We start from the raw sequence: 25,984 nt of genomic DNA, 5'->3' as shown, positions 1-25,984 counted from the left end.
GCATCCTCCCTGGTGTCCCTGCACCCTTCCACCCTTGCAGCATCCCACAGCAGAGGCTCTGGGGAGGAGGCAGGCAGGCAAACCCAAACCTTGTACCCACCATTCACCCTAACCTCTCGGGAGAGGAGCTTTTGTAAGCAGAGCAGGTTTAAGGTGGCTGAGACATCAACAGTGCGTAGACACGCAGCCTGCAGATGTGTTTCCTCAGCTGACAGCTCTTGGGAAAGCAGGGCCTGGGAAGCCTGGGCTCTTCATGCTTATTTTTCATGGTCAGGAGTATCACTAGCAGGTGAAGGGCGGTGAAGGTGCAGTTATATCATTCAAACGTTGGGCTTTGCTTCATTCTGTTTAATTTTTAGTGAGGTATGTGCTTGTTTTTAGAGCTAGATTTTGCTTTGAGAACTGTCACTTCTGCTCTGGAATTCTCCAGCCACATGCCTAAACTCTTCATAGAGGAGGGAATGCTGCTCCCACCGTTTGCTTCCATTGCTTGTCTCTCTTACGTTTTTGATGCAAATCAGAAAAAATATGTTGAAATCTGAGTTTTGATTTGTGTTGCATGTGCCCAGGCTGGGAGGAATACCTGTAGGAGTTGTTGCCGTAGAAACAAGGACAGTGGAGCTCAGCATCCCTGCAGATCCTGCAAACCTGGACTCGGAGGCCAAGGTAGGTTGAATGTGTGCTCAGTGGCTTCTTTGTCCTCTGGAAAGAGCACTTGCTTTGATGGGATTTTTCCCCCTCAGATGTGGGACAGAAAGTACAGGCATTCCTTGATAACATGCTGATGCCTGGTAGTTGCTGGGAAGAGTGAATGGACAGGAGGCACATTCCCCAGCAGTCCCGCTTCTCTTCGGATGTGTAATTCCAATCCCCCGCCACAGGCAGGGACACCTTCCACTAGATCAGATTCCTCAAAGCGTCATCCAGCCTGGCCATAAATGATGTTGGTGACAAAAGGATTGTCTTGGTTTTTCTGTGGGCAAGCAGATCCCAACCATTTCATGCACTGCATTCCTCATTGCTAATTCCACATCACAGCTCTTGTTGCACCTGTTTCTGTGTTTTTATGCCAACTCTTACATTAATATATTTCAAGGCTTATGAGTCTTTTCTCATTCCCAACAGATAATCCAGCAGGCTGGTCAGGTGTGGTTCCCTGACTCTGCCTTCAAGACTGCACAGGCTATCAATGACTTCAACAGAGAAGGGCTACCCCTGATGGTCTTTGCGAACTGGAGAGGCTTCTCTGGTGGGATGAAAGGTAATCATCAGTTTGGATCCCCTTTTGGTGGTGTCCTTAGAGTGGCTTGTCTTTCACTGCCTGGGGCACTGCTGCTCTTTCCATTGTGGTACACCCAGCAGCACTAGCTCTATGGTTTAGCATCCTGAAGCAGTTCTGAGGGGACAGACCAGCAGTGGGGGTGTGTGGCAAGGGACACGAGCAGGTCCTGTCTTTGGGCAGCAGCTAGCTATGAGATTGACTTAACTGTGATGGCAACTTGTACCCGTGAACTTGCAGAGCAAAGGGACACACTGCTGCAGTAGCTGTGGTGATCAAGGTTTTCATTCCTCTCCTCTCCGTTTGTCTCCTTGTCTTTAATAGTCAGGTAGCAGGAATAACACAGACTATACAAGGTGCAAAATTGGTATCAAGTTCTTCCCCAAATATTAGGTGCAACTGTACTTTTATACATACCCTCATACAGATTTGTAGGAACTGGCAAGATCATAGAATCATAAAATCATTTAGATTGGAAAAGACCTTGAAGATTGAGTCCAACCGAGTCTCATCTGCAGTGAGAACAGGTAATTGGATGTTAATGGTGGTCTAGTTGCTAACAGAATTTACACCTGCCAACCTGGGTTAGTTAAACACTAATCTCAGGAAACCCCTTCTGCTCAAAAAGCTTTATATCCTTCTGCCTCAGCTTAAACGTGGGGCTGGGGAAGCCAACAACATTGCCTATCAAAAATGTATAGGTGTTTTGTGTCAACACTGTCTCACTGATGATTCTTCTTGCTGTAATGTTTTCCTATCAAGGACTGTCTCCCAGTTGACTCTCTTGGTGGTGGTGATGTTCAGAGGAAGTGAGCAGCTATAAAACTGCTCAGTTAATGTACCAGCAGTTACATTTTGTACCATATTGCTGCTTTAAATTTCGTGAAGTGCCAAGAATGTGAGATTGATACTATAAAATTTAAATAAGTAAAAGATTACGGCCTCTAACTGCACGTGGCAGTTACAAACACAGAAGAGCAGTTAGAGATGCACTAACACGGTGAGAGTTCCTGCTCTGGACAGACTCACAGGGTGGCAAAGGCAGAAGCTGCAGGAAGCAATGCCATTGAGTTTGCAGCGGCAAAGATGGAAAATGGCAAAATTCTTTCCTCTGGGTAATACCTGTTACCTTTCAGGCTGGTTTCTGCTCCATGTGCTGCTACTGTACTCCCTTTGTGACTTGCTTTCCTTTCTGCACAGCTTGGGGGGAAGCTGTTGGTGTAATTTCACCAAGGATTGGTTAAGTATTATTTTATTTAGCTATATTTTGTCAGCTTTGCCAGTGCCCTTTGCTGGGTTCCTCTGTGAGCTCTATAAACTGAGCTTAGCTTTAGAGCTGGGACCAGAAACCCGAGGTGGAAAAGGCCCTACAAGGATGCTAATACTTATATTGTGTATCCTTCTTATCCTAGCCAAGCTGGGAGAAGGAGGACGGACCCATTGTAGTTTGCACCTTGGTCCATGTGTTTTCCTGCCTCTGGGTTGCTGTTGGGGCTGGCAGAGCAAGTGCAGGTCTCTCCTGCTGCTCCCGGTGCTCCTTGGGGAGTTGTTTGCAGGTTTGGTTTCAGTGCTGGCTGGGGATTATGCAGGGAGGGAAAATAAACAATTATGCCACCCCTCAGTGCACACAAACACACTGCCAGGAGCCGACTGCACTGTGGGTAAAATGACTCCAAAATTGTGTGTAATGAGTAGGAAAAGATTAGAGACAGCTCTTGCTATGCTGAAAATTGACATTAGTGGAGGGGGAGAGGGAAAAAAAAAGAGAGAAAAAGAAAAATCAACCCTCTTCCCTGGTCGGCCTGGGAGGTCTAATTCAAGCCATCAAATAACTAACTAACTAACATAAATAAAGGCGGATCACAACGGTGGTGGTGGTTTCCCCAACGAGCTCTCTCTGGCCAGAAGGCTCTTCAGCATAATGCAAAATTAAATTATAAGAACTGGCTTGAATATTTAGATGGAGGAGCCATTTGGAAGGGGTTTATTTAGGCGAACCGGCAGTGACCCACGACGGGGAGACATCAAGCGTGAAATTCACTGGAAATTAGCACCAGGGTCTTGGGCTCGGCATGAATAGTTCGATGGCATGAATAGTTTGATAGCATGAATAGTTTGATAGCATGCAAATCCCCACGACATTAAACTGCAGCTTGTGCTACAGGGTCACTCGCAGTTGGTTTTTCATGTTTTACTTATTTTTTTTTCCTGGGACAGGTTATAAATGACAATAAAATATATATATAAAAAAAATAAATGCAGCAGAATGAAAAGGCTTGTTTAAATCTCTGATTACCTGGTTGTTGAATGGTGGTATTGCTTGTACCTAATAGGTTTAGGAGGAACGTTATGTGTCTGCAGCCAGTATGTGCCTGGTGTTTACCTTCAGGTCCTATCGGATAATCCAGCCAAGCTGATGAGATCTGTTCCAGCTTTGGAGGTTCAGGGCACGCTGCCCGACACGATGGAGATGCAGAAAGCTGTCTGCAGCCTCTCTAGCATGCTTGATGCATCCCACGGCCAATATTTACACATCCAGTGTGATGATAACAGCTTCCAGCAGCTTTCATGTCTGTGTGTAGTAGACGCGGATGCACGCTGCAGCTGAGCAGGCAGGCAGGGAACGGGAATGTGTGCTGGGAACACTAGTGAATAGCAGACACCACTGCTCTTCCTCAAGGACTCCTGCAGCATTTCTGTCTTGCGGGTCGCTTGTTATGCTGAGGTTTAAGTGAATACAAGAATTACATTTGGCTCAGAAATAGAATATTTCATTTTTCCAGTCTCAACATAAGCCACTTCCTTGCAAGAACAGCCTGCTCCTGTGTGTGGAGTTCTTTGCTGCACGGGTGAGGATGGAAGCGATTGGGTTTTGTTTTAAACATAGTGTGTTAGTTACAGTACTAACAGTTTATAAAGCTGCACCTACTAAGGCATTCTGTAAGAGCCCCCACTTTGCTGAAGTGCTAATTGTAGGCAGATGGAACAATTGGGATGGTGGAAGGAAAAACCCCTGCAGAAGAGCAGGAACCTTCCATAGCTTGTAGGCACTCAGTTCCCCTTGGCTCATCTCTGGAGCTCAGAAGGTTCCATGGCCTGGAGCTGCATGTGGCACCACAGGGACCCTTCAATTGATTGTCTCTTCTTTATTTGAGCAGGGCTTGGTCTTCATGGTGGAAGCAGTTACCATAAGAAAAGGGGAGATCCCCTACAGCCAGATCTGGAAGTGTTTAGGTATATCTGTAGCCCAGGAGTGCAGCAGCAGGGCCAGGACCTCAGCAGAGGCTTTGAGCATGCAGAAGCCCATGGTTGGCATAAATCCATATATAAAATATTAGCTAAGGCTGCTGGGATGTGCCAGGAAAGCGAAGCGCTGTACTGCAGTATCCCCAAAGGAGTAACTGTATACAGACCCCCACAGCAGTGACATTCGTGCTTCTGGATAGCTTTGAACGTCCAATCCTGAAAGTATTGTGGGCACAGAAAGACTTCCCTGGCCTTGCCAATGCCACCTGGTAAACCTGGAAGAGATTTGGTGCTGTGCATGGAAAGCATCAAGTACTTCCTCTCAATTTCTCTGCTCCTCCTCCCTCTGCCTGCTTCAAACAAGGAATGGTGCTTTTTTCTACACTTAACCTGAGTAAAATATATACCCTTGGCAGGAGTGACAAATGTATTGCTAATTACACAATTATTTTATTATGTAGCACTAGTAAAAAATGTCTAGTAAAGAATTAATTCCGTTAAAATAATTTGAATCAAGCAATTATTTTCTTAACACTGGAATTAGCTGAAAGTACTTCAAGTAGTTTATTACTAGCACTACATAATAAAATAATTGTATAATTAGTAATAAATTTGTCACCCCTTTTGAGGCCTTTTTTTCTTTGCTCAGGACAAAAGGAAAAGGTTGGGAGGTTTGTTTGGTTCTCAGTCCCCACTGTCTCTGCCAGGATTGATGTTCAGTCGCAAGCAGCAGCAGTGATTTGTTCTTCTCTTCATCAGCATTTGACATTCCTTAAATAACATGAAATTCCTTTTGTTAGGTACTTGGACAGTGACCTTGCAAATGAACTGGAGAGGTTACATCAGTGCCTATGGTGCTTTTTTATATATATATATATATATATATAAAAAATATATATATATATGCACACATACTTTATATGTATATATATCTGCACACACCTTATATGACCTCTCTCACTTGCTCTATGTATGTGTGTGTAGTATATAGAACTGTGTGTATTTCCCAAAGAGTTAAGTGCTTAATTATGTTCATATTAATGCTTAACATTAAAGTGAGGGTTAAATGACAAGGAGACCTTGCTGGAGTCTCTTTCTTCCCCAGAAATGATGGTTTTCTCAAGTGATGAAGGATTCTAGATGTATAAAAGTGTCTCAGTCATGTAACACTGATGGCCAGCACGTGTGTGTGGTACATATATGCAACCCGGTTAGTTTGTCTGCTCTATGCACTGGTATTTTAATGGCCAAAAAAATGAGGTAAACTGGTTGATGCTGAGCAAAGAACAAACATGCTGAAGGGGATTGAAAATACAGTCCTGAGAGACATGAGAAATGAACACCTATAGTGTCTCTAAGGGAAAAACCCCACTGAAAAGCTTACTGCTATTTATAGCAAGCCCAAAGGAGTACAGAGATTATGTAGGGTGATGGGAGGAGGAGTAATATGAAATTAATGGGGATGGGGAAGGGTGGGAATTTTGGTTGAATACTGAGGAAAACTTTATCTGTTTGGCTGTGGAAATGCCCCTAAAGAAGTAGCAGAGTTAGTGTTTGGGATTTCTAAATGAAAGCTTTAAAAAGCACTGGGAAAGAAACATAGGACACAGTCCTGTGTGAACAAAGAGATGGACTAGATGATCCTAGTAAGTATTTTTCATTACTTGTATATTTGATTTGATACTTCTCTATATAATTACATGTAACAAAATACATATATTTGAGGGTGCCCGTTTCCATTACAAACTATATCCATTATAAACTATATCATCTCATATAAATTCTTTTGCCTTCCTTTTTTTCTCTTTGATTTAAATCACCTTTGGGGCTGATATTTTCGGTGCACTCTCTTTACACAGAGGAGTTGTTCTTATTAAGCTGGAGCAAAATGCCTAAAACAAATTCTAATGCAAGAAGAGCGGAAAGCTGGTTCACAGCCCTCCCCACACACTTAATTTGTACAAAGATATGTATAAGGTCTGCTGCCATGAAATGTGCCATGCACACTACATGAAGGTCGTAAGCCTACATACAGGTAGTCAGTCTTGCCCAGGTCCAATAAGGACACCTGCATCTTGCAGTATTGTAGCAGGAGGTGGTCAGAAGAGCTCAATAACTGTATTTTTATCCCAGTTGCACCACCGTGGCAGGGCTGGAGCACTGACACACTCTGACTCCAAACTCTGCGTCCTTCTTCTGCAGACATGTATGACCAAGTGCTCAAGTTTGGTGCCTACATTGTGGACGGCCTCAGAGAGTATCGACAACCTGTGCTGATTTACATCCCTCCACAAGCGGAGCTGAGGGGAGGGTCCTGGGCTGTCATTGACCCCACCATCAACCCTCGCCACATGGAGATGTACGCAGACCGGGAGAGCAGGTATGGCAGCTCCCTCGACCACCTCCTGCCTTGCAGCATCACTGCCTGGCTGGGTGAGCAGCTCTCCATTAAGAATGTGGCAGTTCATTATTAGAAGGACCTGACCACTTTCCAGTTGTAACCTGTGTCCTTACCTCCTTCTCTGTTCAAAAGTGAGACACAGCAAGCTGTGGTCTGAAATGAGACTGCCAAAGAGCATTGTTTGTTGGGTAGGAGTGTTTTTGCGAGTCCTGGTGTGCATTTGGGGCATTGGATAAATAATAGCTAAGATCTTTTCTTTCTTGTTCTCTCTCTGTTTTGTCTCCCTCCCCCCTTCTCTTCTTTTCTTACATACATTCTAGCCAACACTGAACCATTCCGTTGTGTGTTTCCCCTTGTCTGATGACCTGAAAGTGCCTTTCTTTTCTCTTTTCCCCTCACTGATCAGAGGAGGAATCCTGGAGCCCGAGGGGACGGTAGAAATCAAGTTCCGGAGGAAGGATCTGGTGAAGACGATGAGGCGAGTGGACCCTGTCTACATCCGCCTGGCAGAGCGGCTGGGTACGTCCGCGCCGGCAGAGGGGAGGCTGAGATGAGCTCTTGGGCAGAAGCTCTTCCCTGTGAGGGTGCTGAGGCGCTGGCACAGGGTGCCCAGAGAAGCTGTGGCTGCCCCATCCCTGGCAGTGTTCAAGGCCAGGTTGGACACAGGGGCTTGGAGCAACCTGCTCTAGTGGAAGGTGTCCCTGCCCGTGGCAGGGGGTGGAATTGGAGGAGCTTTAAGGTCCTTTCAGTCCAAACCATTCCCTGGTTGTGTGTGTGTTTAGCATAGGGAGGCTGTGTGTAACGTAGCGTCTTGTTGAACTGATTCCTTTTTTTAGTTGAAGGGTCTTACAACAGACCCTTACTGCAGATGCTCAAGTCTAGTTTCTGAGCAGTTGCTCAGCTCACTGAAAGCTCATGGGCCAACCTTTCAGCTGGACTCATTTCATAGATTCACAGACTATTTTCTGTTGGAAGGGACCTGAAAGCTCATCTAGTTCCAAACCCCTGCCACAGGCTAATGTGGTATCGTGGTGCTATTGCATTTGGCGTAACTAAGAATCCAGCCAAAGACATTTTGGGCTGCTGCGCTATCACTGTGTATCTGAGGTGGTTTTGAGTGATGATGTCTGTCTGCTCTTGAGTTGCAAGAACATAAAACATCCTCTTCCCCTCCTCAGTAACACCCATGTGATGTGCAGTGCTCAGTGGCTGGCACGTCGCTGCCTGTGTGGGTTCACTGTGCTCTGCTCCAAATGATCCCAGCGCCTGGTATATATCCAACAGCCCCAAATAGAGAGTGTTCAGCAAAATGCACTTAATATCAGATATGTGCACTCTCAGGGGAATAGACTCTTTAAATAGTTCTTTACTAGCTCTTACTATAAGAGCATAATCTTGCAGAGCCTCTTTTTACCTCCAAAATTGACTCCATTTCAGTAGTGGAAGAAGCCTGCTATGTGGGTATGGTTTGAATTTATAAAGCCTTTTGGGATCCTTCAGGAGGAAAACTGTTCTGCAAATGACTGATAAATCGTGGCTATTGCTGCAGTTACATTTTATTATTGGGCTTTTTTTAATTTATGGCAGTGCAACAACTTATACAGCAAACAACCATTCTGATATGCTTTGGGAAAGGAATAATAATTGTGAGGGGTGTGGGGAGCGCTGGGAATCAGGCTGCTTGCTGAACACCAGGCTCTTACTGATGTCTTTGATAGCATCAAAGACATTTTCTCTCTTTTTTTAAATGATAGTATTTGACACCTTCTTTGTTTTCTCTCCCTTTGCCAACTGCTTTCTGGGCAGGAAGCAGGTTTAGCAAGTGTTTGAGTTTTGCAGGCCAGCAAAAGGCAGCAGTTTTATCTGAGTTCAGGTCTTGCTTGTGTACATTGTGTGTTACTGCATGACAAGAGTGGACACAGGTATCGGATGGATGGGTGCAGTGTTCCACCTGCCTCTGTCTGTTGGAATGAAAACCCAGTTTTAATGTTTGTAGTTGCAGCAAGATTTCATTTCACCAAACCTCACTTTTAACCTATGTTAAACAGATAGTGTGAGCACACCACATCGCTGAGACCTAGCACAGGGTCCCAACAGATGCTGTCCAAAGGTGTTTCATGTTTGCAGTGTAAAGGCTGTTTGAACTGGAGTTCTTGGACAGTCAGGACTCAGCTGCACCTCCGTGCCCAACACAGGGGAGCTGCCTCTCTGGTGATCGAGGCTCCAGGGGAAGGAGAAATCAAATGTGTGGTTAGAGCAGGCAATGTGCTGAGCAGTCAGCTCCGGTCCATGCAGATAAATGGCACTCCAGCGGGAGCACTGCTGCTGAGAGTATTTACCTTCACCCACCATGAAAAGCACAAACCAACCTATTGCCTCTGCAGAGAAAGTGTCTCGTGTGCAGGGACTGCCTGGTGAGTCCTTTCCCAGGAGCAACACTGGCTGTGGACACAAAGAGGGCTGATGGTGTTCAAATCCTGGAGCAGTAGAGGAAGGGGGGAACAGAGCCACACACTAATTCACTATTGGGTGGCCCCTCCACGGGGTCTGTCACCCAGGGTGGGTGCAGGACACCTGCAGAGCACCCTTGAGTCACACCAATGGGACCTGCACCAGCATCACTGGAAAAGAACACAGGGAGAAAGAGGGGAGGTGGTTTTCTGCCACCAGTCTCAAAACACAACCCCACAAATCCACCCCAGTGCTATGTGAGGAGACAGGAGCCTGCTCAGGGATTTTTCCTCCCCTCTTCCTCTCCAGGGTAATTACTCCCAGCAAACTCCATAGACTTTAATTAAAATGACTGCAACACAAGAGCAAGTCACTTACAACTGTACATACGGAGAGCTCTAAAAGCTTCAGTCACTGATAAGCATCTCACTTAGATGGATCGTAATTGCTCCCAACATCGGGTGATCAGTGCTGTTGTTTTGCCACTAATTCCATGCCATAGCAGGAACGCCAGGATTGCAGGACACGGTGAATTGCATAATTTTTTTTTTTATATATATATATATATTTATTTTTTTTTGCTGGTTTTCTTTCTGGCCAATTTAAAATTTGTCAAAGTCGGTCTTCTTCTGGATCACTGCCCTTTGATATTTCGCGCACTCCATTTGCCACAAACAAGCCGCAGGGCCGCAGTTCATGCTGACTCCAGCAGAAGCAGAGAAAGCTCCATTTATCTTACACTGCCTGCTGAATTCTTACTCATTAGCTGGGGGTTCACTGCCTCTCTTTAACCCCTGAGTGGCTGTCATCCCTCCCTGGAGCTGCTGAAGAGCAGGGGAGAGGGAGATGCTCTCCAACGTGTTGCGGAGGGGTGGGGAGATGGGGGTGACCGTGGTCTCATTCCAGGCATCTTGAGATGCTGGGGCTGGACTCTGCACTTGAGGAGTGTGAGAGCAGGGAAGGCTGGCAGATATTGAATAATTTGACATAAATCTGTTCATTATCAATTCTCCAGCATGATTGCTGCGATGTTTATTAGCCCCATGTTTTATTAAAATGTCACTCAAGAGTTGTGCTATTACAAACCAGCAAACAGTGAGGAGCAGAGGGCACGGGAAGGAAGGAGGGCCCTGATCCTGCCCACGAGCACGGCTCCATGTGCAAGTCCATGTGCAAGGAGAGCAGTGATTGCCTAGAAATCACCTAGAAAGGGCTCAGGCTGCGAGCCTCGGGCTGTGGTTAAAAATACAGAGATTCCATTTTATTTATTTATTACAATTAGAGTAAAAATGTGTGGGAGCAGAATGAAAATCAGCTTCTGTCATGTGGATTCTGGGCATGGCGTGTGCACGGTGGAACGTATGCCAAAAAATGGGTGGAATAGGAAGGAATGGAATGGCAAAATGGCTCCAGTTAGAGCAGGGTTGGATTTTACTTTTCTATATTCCTCCTATGGGGTATTTATCTCGTAGTAGAGCGGAGCGACTGCTCATCACCTGATACTTGTTGTAATAGTGGGAATGTCCTCTGGCTGATGCTTTGATCTGACTGTACCACAGGGCAAGGCCAGCCCCGACACAGCCTCGTTTCTTGAGTGCCTGAAATCTTCCCTCCCATCCTGCCTCCTTCCAAGCTTTAGCGTGGAAAGTTAAATTGCGTCTCTAAAGTCCAGTAATTCTGGGGTTTGGGGGTGTTGGTTCGTTCAGCGTTGTAATTAATCAAAATGCTGGTTGTCCTCTTGAGCAACAAGCAAGAAGGATGCTGCTGCTGCGATTCCATCGCTCACCACGTCTTGGACCAGTGCGGTCGGCGCGGTTGTAACTTTGTCTTTTCATAGATGCTGATTTCCAGTAACTGCTTCTGTATGCAAGTGCTGCTGCATTTAAATGGTTGTTAATTCCCCATCATGAGTCTAGGAGAGCAAGTGCTGCTTTCTGTCAGCTCCCTCCTGCCAGTGGCATCTTGGATTCCTCCCAAAATAGGGATATTTTGGAGTTGCATCCCTGCCCCTTTGCTGCGAGCCAGTGTGAGGTCTCAGGAGCACAGAGGTGGGAAGGACCAGGGCAGAACATCCCACGGTGCAGTTGTACAAGGATATTTCAAGCTCATGTCATGGGCATGTGTGACCTTCGCTGCTGTTTCATATTGCACCTTTATAACATAAATCCTGCTGAATATTTAGTGAAGCAATTACAAGCAGCCTCATTTAAAGAAACAAGCAGCAATCCGGAGCTGCCGGTCTGTGCAGGGACGTGAGGGGCTCTCAGTGACCTTCCTCCTCCCCTTGCAGCAGCCCCAGGGCCAGTGTGGCTGATGTGTCCCTGGGCAGCCTCCACACAGTTGCCGTTCTTGCTGCCTTGGCTGAATTTTTGCCTGGCAAGAGCTTTGTTAAAGGCAGAAGAGGGGGAGAAGGTGAGATTCAGGTGGGGGGGGTTATAGTTGCACGTGTTGCCCATCCCTGGCAGTGTTCAAGGCCAGGTTGGACACAGGGGCTTGGAGCAACCTGCTCTAGTGGAAGGTGTCCCTGCCCGTGGCAGGGGGTTGGAGGTGGATGAGCTTTAAGGTCCCTTCAACCCAAACCATTCCATGATTCTAAGTCTGGGAAGAGAGCTACTATTGATGCTGAATCCATCTCCTCAGATCCGTTGTGTCAGAGGCCTTGATTCTGGGTTTTGCCCAGGTCTTTGAGTGCGTGTTTAAGGAACAAGAATATGGACAGGTAAATGCTTGGCCTTGGTGAGGCTGTGAGCTGAGGGTGAGGGAGAAAATGCCCCATTTTACCAGCTGAGGAACCACAAACCATCAGGTTGATTCCGGGGCCTCCTGGCCCTCTGCAGGCAGAGGGAACCTACACTAACACTTCTGGAAGTCATCTTGTCTGACCTCTTAAACTGCTCATATTTAAGAAAAGCACTTTGTTACTAAATGTTGTGGGAGCCGTGATTCATGGTCCTGCCCAGCCATTCCCATCTGCAGGAGCGTTATCCCAGCACCCATTGCCCTGCGCCGCAGCAGGCTCAGTGCCAGCCCCACGCACACATGGAGGATGCTCAGAGACCTTCCTCTTTAATGGGGCACAAATCAAACCAGCTCAGATGTTGCTTTCCTGCTGTGATGCTTCCCCTTAACTTTGGGAGAGGAGTGTAAATGGATAGTCAGTATTGGAGAGGGATCCCTGGGATTTATTGCAGCAGCTCTTGCATTTGTCTGCGTGGGGAGGGCAGCTCCTCTGAAGCCTTCCCAGCACCACGGGCTGTGAAGCGTGTGTGCAGGCCCCTGCGCCATGGCCGCAGCTCCTCTCAGCACTAGAAGAAAGAGTTTGTAGCCCCAAAAGCCAGGGATGGAGAGGCTGGAATCACCCCATGGGGAGACAGGCACAGGCCAGGGAGGGGATGATGGGAGAGACGGGCAGGCACATGCTGCCAGCTTCCTCCAGGAAGCATTTGGGAACGTTTTAGGTTGAATCCTGCTTATGTTGGTTTAACTGAGGATTTTGTTGTTTAACTGGGTCTGTTTGTGTGGAGGGGTTTGGCACGGCCCTGGACGCTGCTTTTGCCCTCAGAACAGACCCTGATCTGTTGGTACCCCAATGTTAGTGCTTCCCCAGGGTGTTTCTTCAACTTCTTTAGGGCAGTTTTGCTTCTGATCAGGAAAGAAGAAAGTAAAGACACTGCAGAATGAAGAGATTTTGGTGCATTCACCACTGTGGGGAGGCTTGAGAGGTGTTGAGAGCAGACTTAAGACGTTTACTTGGCCTCTTCCGATCATGCCAGAGCAGGGATCATACCAGCACTATATATAGATCCAAGCGCACTTGGAGCCCACAGAGCAAACTGCAATCCAAGACAAATGTGACATTTTATGGCACATAGAGTGCTGCCTTAGACAGTGCCTTGTGCTGCTGCCAAGTTAGGAAGGTCACCCATGTTCTATCTTCCTATAAATTGCCACCTTGTCTTACCTGGGTACCCACCTGCATCCCAAATCCCTCTGCATGGTGTTTGCATTGCAATGTGCCCCTTGCAGAGAGCTGCTGCCTTTGTTTCCCTATTGATCAGCAGCCAATCCATACCTCCAGGTCTATAATGTTCCTATGATTTAAACTTTAACAGTTTCATTAACTGTCAAGTACCTTTAGAGCAAAGGAATCCCATATTTTAACTCCCTCCCTGTGCCAGGTAAGATTTGTGGAAGGAGACTTTCTTTTACCACGAAATAAATAAATAAAGCCCCAGCTTCCTGACAGACCCCGAGGCCCCGAGATCTGGCTGGGGAAGAAAGAAAACCATTCCAAGGTATTTAATTGTACAGGGGGCTTACGGGATTGATCGGGAGCTTAGCTTTTTACAATAGTCCAGTGAATAAGAAATGCTCCTGACAAACGATCGATGATGGGATAATCACTCTTTATCCCCCCTCCTCATTGTTACCTTCTTTCTTCCAGGAGAACAGGGTTCAGAAGTCAAAAATCTTTATAGACGCTGCTTTTAAATTAAGCAGAAAATAGACATTGACATATTTGTTAATCTCACCTAAATCATTACCAGGCCTGGCTGCTTTGGCTGTACACCGCGAGCGGGCGGATGGGCTGAAGTGCACCCATTTAAAACAGGGAGCGGAGGAGCCGTGAGTGTAACAGGGATAAATACAGATAATTTTTTATTGTGAAGGTTATAAGAGCAGCTTCTCTTAATTAAAACCTTCTTACTTGCATTGGAGAGGTTGGGCAGCATTTGTATTGGGAGGCACATAAAAACGTGCCTTAGAATCATCGTCTGGCCTCTGGTTTGGGAATGAGTGTGTGTGTTCAAACCCTTCTGGCTTGGAAGAGGAACTCTGCAAGGAAATGGCATGACACAAGTGATGCAGAGTGGGAAGAAGCAGGGCCTGCATTGGGCTGAGCCCAAGCCCTGTGTCATGAGCTGCTGGTGCTCAGCCCCTCAGTCTGGGATCAGCGTGTCCGTGGTTGCTCAGCCAGGGATGCTGATGGAACCAGCCTGCAGGAGAACCCGGAATTGTGCAGGTGGTTTTACACTGTCCATGTTTCCTGCGAAATGAACTGCGTGTTGGGACATTATTCTTTTTTAGGAGTAAGCCCAGTAAATGTCATTTAATTGATGGCTCAGCTCATTGGCATTTAAATGGAATAGAGTTTCCATGGTGAGCTCTCCTTCGAAGCTCTTGCCTGAATATGGGTGGCAGGAAATCCGGGCTGGAACACTCACATGTGGCTCAAGGCTCTGCTTGGCCTTGCTGGGAGCTGATGGTTGGTGTTTGTCCTGGCTAAATGCAGTCTGGGCTTCACCCCTATGGAGGAAACCCCCGTTCTCCTCTGGGCTGTGCGGAGCTGGTGGCCTTTCCCCCTCGCAGCAGCTCTCGTGCTCCCTCTGCTTTGCCCTGTCTCTGACGTGTGGCTGTGCCCGGTTGCAGGTACCCCTGAGCTGAGCCCCACGGACCGGAAAGAGCTGGAGACGAAGCTGAAGGAGCGGGAGGAATTCCTGATTCCCATCTACCACCAGGTAGCCATGCAGTTCGCTGACCTGCACGACACGCCCGGGCGGATGCAGGAGAAGGGGGTCATAACGGTGAGTGCCAAGGAGCGTTCCCTGGGGAATGACACAGGGGGAATGGAGTCTCGTGCATGCAAAATAACCCACCACATCATAACCCTGCACATCAACCTCTGCCCCAATGCCTCTTGCCACAGGAGCAAACCCTCTGCACCCACCACCTGTGTCCTGGTCCCAGGACATAAGCACGATGTGTTTTCTACCACCTTTACATGATCCATGTCCATGTGAGACCCCCATGTTTTCTGGGCCTGAATGGGATGACGGTGTGGGTCTTCAAAGCTCAGACATGGGAGTGTTTGTATTTCTCTTGTGCAGGCCTTTTTTTGCCAGTGGGAATAAGGGATATGTATTTCTCCACTTAAATGTTGTTCCTCACTCATTTCTCCTTCACTTCTGTCTTGGGCAGGATATTCTAGACTGGAAAACTTCCCGAACCTTCTTCTACTGGAGATTAAGACGTCTTCTTCTAGAAGATGTGGTAAAAAAGAAGATCCACGATGCCAATCCCGAGCTGACCGATGGGCAGATCCAGGCTATGCTGAGGCGCTGGTTTGTGGAAGTTGAAGGCACAGTGAAGGTAGGTGGGAACACTCTCACCAAGGGGTTAGTTCTCCCGGGTGGAGTTTGATCCCTGGTTTTTAATTGTCATGTCCACAAGTGTTTGAGGTGGGCTATGAACTCGGGGTCAGGTCTCAGGGGCCTGGTGCTCCCTCACCATTGCCACGTCTCAGCACAGGGGAGCCCCTTGGCCGCACATCCCTGGCTCATGCAGTGCTGTGACACCGTGTGGAGCCATCAGAGGCTGGGACACGGACCCGGGCTCCCCTCGGCGCCATCCTCGGGCTCATCCCAGCGCTGGGGCCGGGAGCCCTTTAATAGTGCTCAGCCAGGGAAGCCGCAATCTCTGAAGCACAATCTCTGTCGCTGCTCTCGGGTTGTTTTTGTCAGCGTTCTCCAATCTGAGCTCGTGGTTTGATTCGATTTGATTTTATTCTATTTTTAAAGTCACAAACACTGAGGGGCTCCGGGGGGGGGGTTCTCTGGGGGGCAGCGGCTTTCCAAGGTAGTGTCTGAGCGTCTTTAGAAGCGGGCATCTCGTTAGCTAATACATTACACCAATCAAGGAGAGTTATCTTAAGCCACAATTAATCTGCTCCCTGGCATATGTTGATAGGAAAGCATCATGCTGTTTCTTAATTAAAAGCAAACGGATTAAAAATGATTAATAAGAGTATTAAATATTCTCCTAAACTAAAAGCTTTGGGATTCTTGGGTAAATCGAGCTTTGCACAGGTCTGCAACTGTTAAGGCAGCTTCTTGGGCCCCACTTTGTATGCAGGGAGCGTTTCTGGCCTGTCTGGGGGCAGAGGCAAGGAGCAAAACCTGATGAGTTTAAATGAATAATAAGGAAAAACAATGAAATAAGCAAAATCTTGAGGTTGAGGTGACATCACTGCATTAAAACAATCACATACGTGATGCTAATGGTTTATTAGAGTGTGTTGGGTAGGGCTGGGGCTGGGGTAGGGGCTGCTCAGGGCAGGGCCAGCTCTCACCCGAGGATGTAACAACATCTCCATCATCATTCGGAGGAACACGGCTTTGGAGCAGCGCAGGGAAGGGGAAACAATTTCTTGTCCTTTGTAAACAGGTAATTCAATGTATAGTGAGGGGTGAGCAGTGAGGAGGCTGAGGGGTGAAACGCTGCCCCCCCGCCAGCCCAAGGCTTCACCTTTGGGTGCAAATACCCACCACATGCTCCTGCCTCTTGCTCCACAACCAGTCCGAAATCCCTCTGCTCCCAGTCAGGCCACAGGCGCAGCCGTGAGGATCCAAAGTGCCCCAAAGTTCCCTGTTGGAGCTGCTGGGGTCTGCCCTGTGCTGTGCCAGGAGGGTGCCTCCTCACCCCACGGTGCGTTGCACCGAGCTCATTGTCATTCTGACTTTGACTTGGTTAGTGATAACAGAGAAAGATAGTGCACCTTTAAATGAGGAGCTTTGTGTTTAATTACCCAAATAAAATGACATAAATATGAATGAGTGCTAATGGTGGTACTTGCTTTTCCGGAAACCATTAACAAAACGATTCTTAAATGATTTGTAAAGAAAATGAGAGGAGCAGAGAGGAGCGAGAAGGCTATTAGGAGCCTAACACACTCCTGAATTATTATGTAGTCAACTACCAGGCAAGTATCAGGTGAAATGATCTTGCAAAGGAGAAAAGGGGGGGTTGGCACCAAGGCTTTTTGGGATGTGGAGACCCTGAATGTTCCCCCCCGCCCCCTGGCTGCCAATGACTGTGCGCTGGGAAGGGAGCATGGGGAGTGCAGTGCAGGACACAGGGTGACACGTGTAGGTTGTTCACAGGCCTACTTGTGGGACAGCAACAAGGACCTGGTGGAGTGGCTGGAGAAGCAGCTCACGGAGGAGGAGGGCGTCCGCTCTGTCGTGGGAGAAAACATCAAATACATCTCGAGGGATTACATCCTCAAACAGATGCGGAGGTGAGGCGCCCGCTCCAGCACGGCGCGGAGTTACGGAGCTCGGCCTCTGCCAGGGCTGCAGCTCCTGCTCCTGCCGGGGCTGGACCTTGAGCAGGATCCCAAACCAGCAGAGCAGAGACATTAGCAGAGGGATCCGACCCTCTGGAGCCATCCCTGCCCTTTCCTGGCAGAGCAATGGCACAGAAAGTCCATTAGAGACAGATAATGGAAAATTATCTATCTTAGCAGGCCATATATATATATATATGTGTGTGTGTGTGTGTATATATAGATATATGTGTATATACATATGTGTGTGTATATATAAATATATGGCCTGCTAAGATCATATATGTGTGTGTGCATCTACATATATCTCTATATGTCTATATATATATATATATCTCTCTCTATATATATGTATCTCTCTCTCTCTCTCTCTCTCTCTCTCTATATATATATATATCTATATACACACACACACATGCATGTTCCTTCCTAAAGCCAGGAGAACAGCTCCGAGCTGCGGCTGTCAGAGCATGTGCTGCCCACACATGGCCAGAATATCCATACACTTCTTCCCTTCATTTTTATTCGGCCCTGACCTCCCACCCTGGTTTCCTCTGTGCTCGATGTCATAAAAGCCCAGCTCCCTTCGGCTGCTGTTTAGAACTACACCAAATAACCCCCCAATACTAAAATACTGGTAGAGCATTTGCTGCTCCTGCTTGGAGGAGTTTCCCTCCAGTGGAGCCAGTTTAACCCTCGTGAGACAAATGAGGCTGAATTCAAACAGATCTCATTTTGGTCATTTTTATTTCTCAAACTGGAGGTCCCTTAAAGCAGCTTTAGGAGAGCTGGGGAGGGCACTGGACTGTGGTACAGTGCTCCAGTGGGTCCTGTGCCCCATGTTTGACTCCTCAGGGTGTCTTCTCACCATCGTTTCCACCAGTTTCTCTGCAGCTGAGGCTCTGCGATGTCTGGGTGGGGGTTTGGGTGTTCTCGGCAGCCTCTGAAGGTGCTGCTGGTGGGGTAAGGACGTGCTCCATAGCTCCTGGCCTGCCCGTGTCCAGCCGCTCGGGATTTCAGGCTCTGCCCAGCAAATTCAGTAGCATGAGGCGCCTCCAAGCAAGCACTGGGCTCACCGCCTCCTCCAGACCCCTTATTTCCACCTCCCCACCCCAGGCCTGCCCGGGAGCTGTGGGATGCGCTTGGGTGCAAGGGCCGGGGCTGCCCTCACTTAACTCTCGCCTCTTTCCAGCCTGGTCCAGGCCAATCCGGAGGTTGCCATGGATTCCATAGTGCACATGACCCAGCATATATCACCCACGCAGCGAGCCGAGATCGTGCGGATCCTCTCCACAATGGACTCACCTTCTTCAACGTAAGAGCATCGATTTCCCACACTCCCCCTGCCTGGTACAGTGGAGGAAAAAGCAGCAGCTCAGAATTGCCTTTTGTCTGCTTGACTGTGCCCACTGTACCACGGCTGGGAGGCTCAGGGAGCGCTGCCACAGGGACATTTGAATTGTTTCCAATCAGACTGACCAGAGGAAGTGTGTTCTTTGGCCAGAGACACGAAGGAGATGTATAAACACAAGCGCCTGCGGAACTGAGGTCCTGCTGTCTTAACTGTACCTTATTTATTTAACAAAGCGTGACTGGACCGACGCTGTTCAGCGCCACAGCCAGGCAATGAAGGGTGCTGCGGCACCATGAGGCCTGGGCACAGCAGAGCAGGGGGTGTCACACCAAACCCCGGGGCTCTCCTCACCCTGCAGCGGCAGCTTCCCGCTGACAAGTGCCAATGTGACCCTGCGAGTGCATCGCCCAGGCCCGGAGCCCTCCCGCCTCTGTCCCGAGGGTGAGCGGAGCCTGGGAGCTGTGTGTCAATGTCTGTCTTGTTACCTGGGAGGAGGAGAGGGAAAAAGAGTGTTTCAGGGCTGCCCCCCATGCCCTGGCAGGCTGTGGGGATGGCTCCGGGACTGCCACAGTGTTGGGGCAGGATTCTGGAGGGTAATTCCCTGCTTGCTTTGCCTTTGTGCCCAATTCCTTTAGAACAGGCCAGCAAACTGCGTGAAAAGCCCTTGTAGGAAGAGGTCAGAGAGGAGACCAAAACACAGCTGCTCAGCCACCTCTGCTCCTCCTGCTCTGCTTACTCTGAGGGGTTTACAGACACGAGCAGCCCCACTGCTGTGTAAGTGCTAATCCCGTTTGTAGGAGCGGGAAACGGCAGCAGAACACAGGGGAGGGGAAAGGACAGTCACATACACCAGTGGGGTTAGAAACGCACAAGGAAACCTTGGTCTAATCTGAGCAAAGTTCTTCTCCATCACTGGAGCTGCCTGCACATGGGAAGATGGGAATGTAAGAGATTTGTGGTACTCCCAATGCTCACTCGTGGAGCTGGTCAGGAATGTGTGTGGCAGGTAAGCACACGCCACAGGCTGAGCCAGCCCCGGCTTATTTCTACACTTTTGTATTTTCATGGGCCTCCTGCCATTAGTAAAAGCTCAGAGAAGGTGGAACTCTGCTGGGAAGCACCGTCAGCCCCTAGCACATAGACACGGTAATGGATCTGGTCTAACACGCACTGGAGAGCTTACGCCAATGATGGTCTTAAAGGTATTTCAGATTTTACAATTCCTCTTTTAATATAGAGATAAATAGGAAGGGATGTTTTAATGAGAGAGTTAACTAATGACGGTGCCAGTGCCTCACACCTGTACTGTTTCCTTCTGAAGTGCAATGCAGCCCTTCTGCACATGTGGTGCGAGAGCTCATCCCAAATCCTGGGTCACCATGCTCTTCCCAGGGGACCAGCAGCACCGTGGCCAGTGGGGAGCCCCGTCAGCTGAAGGACTTGCTTTGTCTTAATAGCTGAGAACCCCAATTTGATTTTAAAAAGACCTTTTTTTCCCCACTATAGCCCCTGAACAACCCCCGAAGCTGTTTTTCCTTATGCCGGCGTGGGCTGCAGCAGGACACACACAGGACAGGCAGGAATGTCAACTGCTCGGGGGACATCACGGCTTGTTGGGCTCCTCCTCTGTTGTCACTGGGGTTTCCTACCTGGGGGCATCACAAGATACAGGCACTGGCTGAGGCTCCACTTAATCTGGGGGTAAAAGCAGCTGCTGGGTAACATCAGTGCTGGTCTGAGGTCAAACTCCAGCATAGTCCCTGGCAGCGGCACCGGTGGGGCAGGGCTGGGGGAGCTGCCCTCGGGACACACGGTTCTGCTGGTGCTGAAGTATTTCACTTACCTCAATTTCTTTTAATAAAAAGAATGAATTACAGCTCTGCTGCCTGGAGTGTGAATCTGTCACCCCTGTCCCGGGCTCTGCCCAATGCTCCAGGGAGAACTCCCAGCCCACAGCCGCCATCCCGGCGTGGCATTAGGGGGTCCTGTTCCTTCTCCGTGGATTTATTGTCATCTCTAACATTACAGTGACCGGAACAGTGAGGAAACACCCAGTGGTTGTCCCTAAGGGGGTGGGATGGTGGCCATGGACCCTCCCTGGACCTGGTCAACAGGAGCTCCCCAGAAAGGAAGCACCAGGATGGTGGGTGATAACACAAACACCTTTTGGCAGTTCCCCACGTTAAAGGTATTAGTGTGACATGTTAAATGGGGGCACATTTGCCAACACAACTCAACCCCAGCAGTTATTTTTCAACCCAGAATCCTGACAGTTAAAAACGAGGGGTTGGGGGGACACGAGGGGCCAGCCCCTGCTGAACTCCAGAAACGCATTTAAAACTCTTTAGCCTAAAATATCTACATATTAAACCACCACAAAAAGCAGTACCAAAGCTGTAAGCTCTCCAAAGCCCAAGATCAAAGTGCCATCATCTTTTAATGTAAACCTTTTGTTGCATCAACAGTCTTAAGAGGGATGAGAGACATCAAAATAAAAACTGAGGCAAACTGTGGCTTTGTAGCTGTGTTTTGTTTTAGTCTCTTCTCTCAATTTGGGCCATGAAATAGGTCAGCTCCATTACTGATCAGCCTTCCCACAAATATTTAAAACAAATTGAATTGCACACCCAATACCCATCACAATTACACCAGGCACAATAACTAAATTAGCAATTCAACAAAATAATTGGAAATGCGATTCTCTCTATTCCCCAGCCTCCCCCGGGGCTTTGGCCGATCTATGGGGGGAAAACTCTGCTTTACTAATTCTGCAGCTAATTAGAGACACACTTGTAAATGAAGTTGTTTGTCTGAAAGTTGAAATTCTTTGCTGTTGGAGGGGGGGGGGAAGGATTAACACAGCCCCTGTGTCCCTCCCATCGCACACATCATTCCCCGCTCCACCTTGGAGTTGCTGTGCAATGTTTGGCAAAGGTGTAATGCCCGTTTGTGCAGGTACTAATTAGCAGCTGTATCATGAATTAATATGACTATGGGAGGGGTGGGGGTGATGGTGTCTCCCTTGCTGTTAATTGGCAGCATTAGGAAAACTGGATGGAAATGATCCTGGTTACCTGTGCTCTTGTGAAACAGCCTCCATGGAGGGCAGAGCTGTGTCACCTCACTGCTGGACACGGGCACGTCACCTCTGGAGCCTCTCTGATGAGCTGCTGCTTGGGGATTACACAGGCTGCACCTCCTCCTGCAGCACACTCCAATCCAGGCGAGGCACCGCTCTGACAGCAGGAATAAAGCACTGCTCTTACCAGCACCATCAGCAGATGAAACGGGGCTCGCGAGCGGGTGCTGCCGGCCCAGGTTCTCCCCATGCAGCTGCTGCCCAGGTGGTGGCAGGGGACAGCAGGGGAAAAGGCTGCTTCAGCACTGATATAAGTGAATTCAAAAGCATGCTTAGTAGGGCTTTGACTCTTATCTCCTCAAACAATGCGAATGAGGCGTTATCAGATTTAAAGTGTTCATATTACCCTTCAACACTACAGCCAGCTCGGCTCGGAAATAGGAAAAAAGGGAAAAGAACAGGGCCCTGGTGCTAGGAGCGTAAAGGACACAGGAGTCAAACAGAAAGGGGTGACACGGTACCTGCAGCACCCCGACAACCTGCCAGCACAGCAAACTGAGAGCAGGGCAGGGCCACAGTGCTCTCTCTTAAACACCCTTAATGCTTGCACTGACAGTGCAAGCAGCGTGAACCCGTTCCAGCACCAACAACTTTGGAAGCAGCTAATTTACTCCCCTTGATGCCTTTCAGAATGGTGGTTATAAAACCATGAGATTTTAATGATGTTGGAAGACCACACAGCTTTGCTGCTGCTGAGAAATCAGCGCAGGTACAGTCCAAGGCGGGGGGACACCTCTGCCTATTGCTGGGGAGCTGGAATTGATGAGGTGTGGATGGAGGGGACGGGAAGTGCCATTGCCAGGATGTGTCCATGGATGATGGTTACACCAAGAGGAGGCCTGGGGGAGCAGCCCACTGACAGCATCACTCTGAACCAAACCAAGTGGCTCACTAATGAACATGGGATTACTCACCATATCCCAGCACCAGTGGCTTAAAGATCAGCCCTTCCCTGCAGCCGTGGAGCCTCCAAGGCCCTTCTCCCCCCAGCTCCCTGCATGGTGCTTTACCTGCGACTCTGGCAGCTCCACGGAGGGACGGGTGGCGCTGCTGGGCTCTCTGCTGTGCACAAGGTCATCAGCTGGGCTCCTGCAACAGAAAGGGCAGCAGAGAGAAGCCAACGGTGACATTTAGTGTGTTTCCGCCTGGCAAATCCTGACCAGAGAGCTGCAGGGGGGGTGAAACAGGAGAAATCAATGCACTTCCCCTGCGAGCTGCAGCTCCTGCTCCGCTGCGAGCCAGCACCAAGATTTATTCATCCATGATCCGTATGTTTTCCACACAAAGTCAATACTCACCTTGGCACTTACTTATTTTCTAAAGCCAAGAAAAATGCTCCATTCTGCACAGGGCTGGAGCCTGCCCTGCGCTGCCGCTGCTCCTCGCATGGATCCACAGGGGCAAGGACCAGCACCGGGGAGGAACAGGGAAGAGAAAAGCTCTGATGGCTTCGTGGGGCCATCAGCTCCCTCCAGGCTGCCTAAAGACCAGGCAGAAAGGCAGGCAGAGCTCTTGGGAGCAGCAGTTGGAGGAGCTGGGTTTAAAAACATTACCATACTTTTTCTCCCCTGCTTTAAAATAGTAAGTCACAAAAGAAACCCCTTTCCCACAGGAATAGTTCTGTAGCCAGCCCCTCACACCGTGCTGCAGGGGCTGCTTTGTGCAGGGTGGTGGAACCTGGGCAGACCCATCCCCACACACAGGTGTACCTGCTCCTCTGCTTTTAAACAGACTTCAAACCCCCTGTGATTTCACATACCAACCGCTGTTCCGGGCAAGTCTCTGCAGCTGAGCTGGGTCTCTCTTCCCGTGGAGGGCTCTTTTCTATCCATACATCACTGGAGGTGTTAGGAAGCCATTTACTGGAAGCAGGTGACTCCAAGACTTCAATCTGTAATGATGAGGTGCAAAAATGATTAATTAGTATCAGGTCTGCAGACAGCTCTGGGGACAGAGAAAGCCTTCTGAAGGAAAAGAAGGATAAACCTGTGTTGCAACACATCCCTTTTCAAGCAGAGACAGGAACAGAGGGAAAGGAGCAAACCCCACAAGGAGATACAAAGTGGGATCATCTCCTGTGCATGAGGCCTCACCTGAAGCAGAGGTCGTGGCGTGGGCTTCCCTCCTTGTGATCTAACCTGCTACATACTTAAAAACAGAATGCATTTTTATTTAAGCTTAAGAATAAAAACACCCACCACAATTGAAGTCACATCTAGTTGCCCCATATGCCGGGAAAAATCCAACCAACCTTCCTGTGGAGCTCAGAAAGGGTGAACAAACACGTCGATACCATTGCAAGCCTTTACATTCCCGTGATGTGTGCTGGGTGTCACCAGAGGCCACAGCACACAGGGCTGTGCAAAGCAACGCTGGTGAAGTGACAGTGTGCTGGTGGGGCTGGGACCTTCCCTGCCCTGACCACACCTGGATCATCAGGTTACAAAGCATTTTAATTAGATTGCTCCAAACACAAACCAAAGACAGCTCAGTTCATGTGGTCACAAGCAGTGGCCCTCGTACACGCACATACACGCACGTATTATTTACGCAAGATAACCTCCATTTCAGATTGATCACAGCAGGCTGACAGATTCCTCTCACAGGGATTTAATTCCCAGCTTCTGCCCTTTGGATATAAACACCCCACAAACCCCCTCACATGAGTCCTCTCCTCTGGCCAGTTTTACACCCGTGCTGGCATCCCCCAGCAGCACGTCATGGTGGTGGTGAAGACAGGATGGCTCAGAGTCACGATCAGCAGAAACAATTAAGTGCACAGGATCAATGCTGGACTTCACCAGTATCTTCTAGCTGCAGAAATAGCCCCAGATGTACCCCGGTGCTGTGCTCATCACCAGTCAGCAAATGTCACTGTGTGCAGCGAGTGCTCACTGAGAAACAGAGTGTGAACGGGGAGCTCTGGCTGCCTGCACGGGAGAGCACCTTCTCTCTGTTTTAAGGCCATGTTAATTATGTAAATGACATTTAAATCCTCTTGACTCGGTGAAAACTAAAGTCACACATTCCAGATATGCAGCCAGCGACCAGAACAGCACGCTTCAACACTCCCCCCAGCTCCCAAATGAAAATCTCTAAGGATTTAATACAAACGTGGGTGACCTGATTGCAGGGGGCGGGGGCTGGTGGTCCCTCTGCTCTGAATCGTGTGTCCCCCCCCCGGCAGAACACTGTGCCCATGCTGAGCAGCTTGCAAAATCAAGGTCAGGAATTTAAAAGAGAATGGATTGTCTTTGGGAGGAAGCAGAGTTCATTTTCAAGCCAGAGAGAGGGCGTTCAGCCAAGCTAAACCTCCCCGCTCTCCTTTCCGAGCCCGTGTGATTCAGCAGAAACTGCATCTGATGGTCCTTCGGTGGGGTTTTAGCAACAAACCAGCAGCTGAAGAGAACTTGCTCTGGATCAGACGAGCAGCAGCCCAGACCAAGGAGATGTCCTGAGATGGGGCAGTGGCCAGCAAAGGGAGAGGAACCTGCTGCTGTGGTCAATCCATGCTAATTCTGCTCCGGTTCTTGGGGATTCGAGATTTTCCCAAACAGCGAACGATAAAGCTCCGTCCTGGGGAAAAGAGGAAGGAGAAGGAGGGGGACAAGTTACTTTCCAAGGTCAAAATGGAAGCAGGAGGCTGCAAACCCATCCCCTCCTTAAAATGAAAAGGCCCTGAGTAATTAAACATGCATCCAACAATCTTCATTAATAAACACAGGCAAAGGGGAGAACTTGCCTAAGCCCCATCACAGGCAGAAGTATGTAAATATTTCAGTGTGGCTGGATACCATATCTCCAGAGAATGAGGTTTTCTGTAAGTTTGCCCTTTACAGACAGGCTCTTCAAGTAAGAAAACAAGATTGAATATTTTAATAGGATGTATGAGCCCACAGAGCCATAAGGAGGATTCAATCACACAGTCTACGTGGGACTATAATTTAGTTTTCATACATTTTCTTGGACTTGACGGTACTTGAGAAACA

General features: G+C 48.6%; 2 protein-coding genes across 4 annotated transcripts in view; one reads left to right on the top strand and one right to left on the bottom strand.

Moving 5' to 3' along the window:
* Positions 1–20,736, top strand: part of ACACA (acetyl-CoA carboxylase alpha) — a 114,890-nt gene extending 94,154 nt beyond the window's left edge. Inside the window, 8 exon segments of the mRNA XM_030472174.1 lie at positions 570–666; positions 1,126–1,261; positions 6,728–6,905; positions 7,333–7,445; positions 14,808–14,962; positions 15,357–15,527; positions 17,318–17,454; positions 18,695–20,736. Of these exon segments, the coding sequence (XP_030328034.1) occupies positions 570–666; positions 1,126–1,261; positions 6,728–6,905; positions 7,333–7,445; positions 14,808–14,962; positions 15,357–15,527; positions 17,318–17,454; positions 18,695–18,821 (1,114 nt within the window). The 3' untranslated portion in view covers positions 18,822–20,736.
* Positions 20,737–23,640: 2,904 nt separating this feature from the next.
* The window catches only part of AATF (apoptosis antagonizing transcription factor), a 50,232-nt gene continuing 47,888 nt past the window's right edge, over positions 23,641–25,984 (bottom strand). For 2 of the 3 annotated variants that reach the window (XM_030472176.1, XM_030472178.1), the window contains one exon: positions 24,431–25,571. In XM_030472176.1, the coding sequence (XP_030328036.1) occupies positions 25,508–25,571 (64 nt within the window). In that variant the 3' untranslated portion in view covers positions 24,431–25,507. Of the gene's footprint in view, positions 23,887–24,430; positions 25,572–25,984 lie in introns of those variants that run through there. The other variant, XM_030472175.1, reaches the window with a different exon arrangement.

The sequence above is a fragment of the Strigops habroptila genome (genome assembly GCF_004027225.2).
Source record: "Strigops habroptila isolate Jane chromosome 13 unlocalized genomic scaffold, bStrHab1.2.pri S16, whole genome shotgun sequence".
NCBI classification, from domain to species: domain Eukaryota; kingdom Metazoa; phylum Chordata; class Aves; order Psittaciformes; family Psittacidae; genus Strigops; species Strigops habroptila.
The sequence above is the reverse complement of the archived record's forward strand: the minus strand, read 5'-3'. Positions and strand labels throughout refer to the sequence as shown.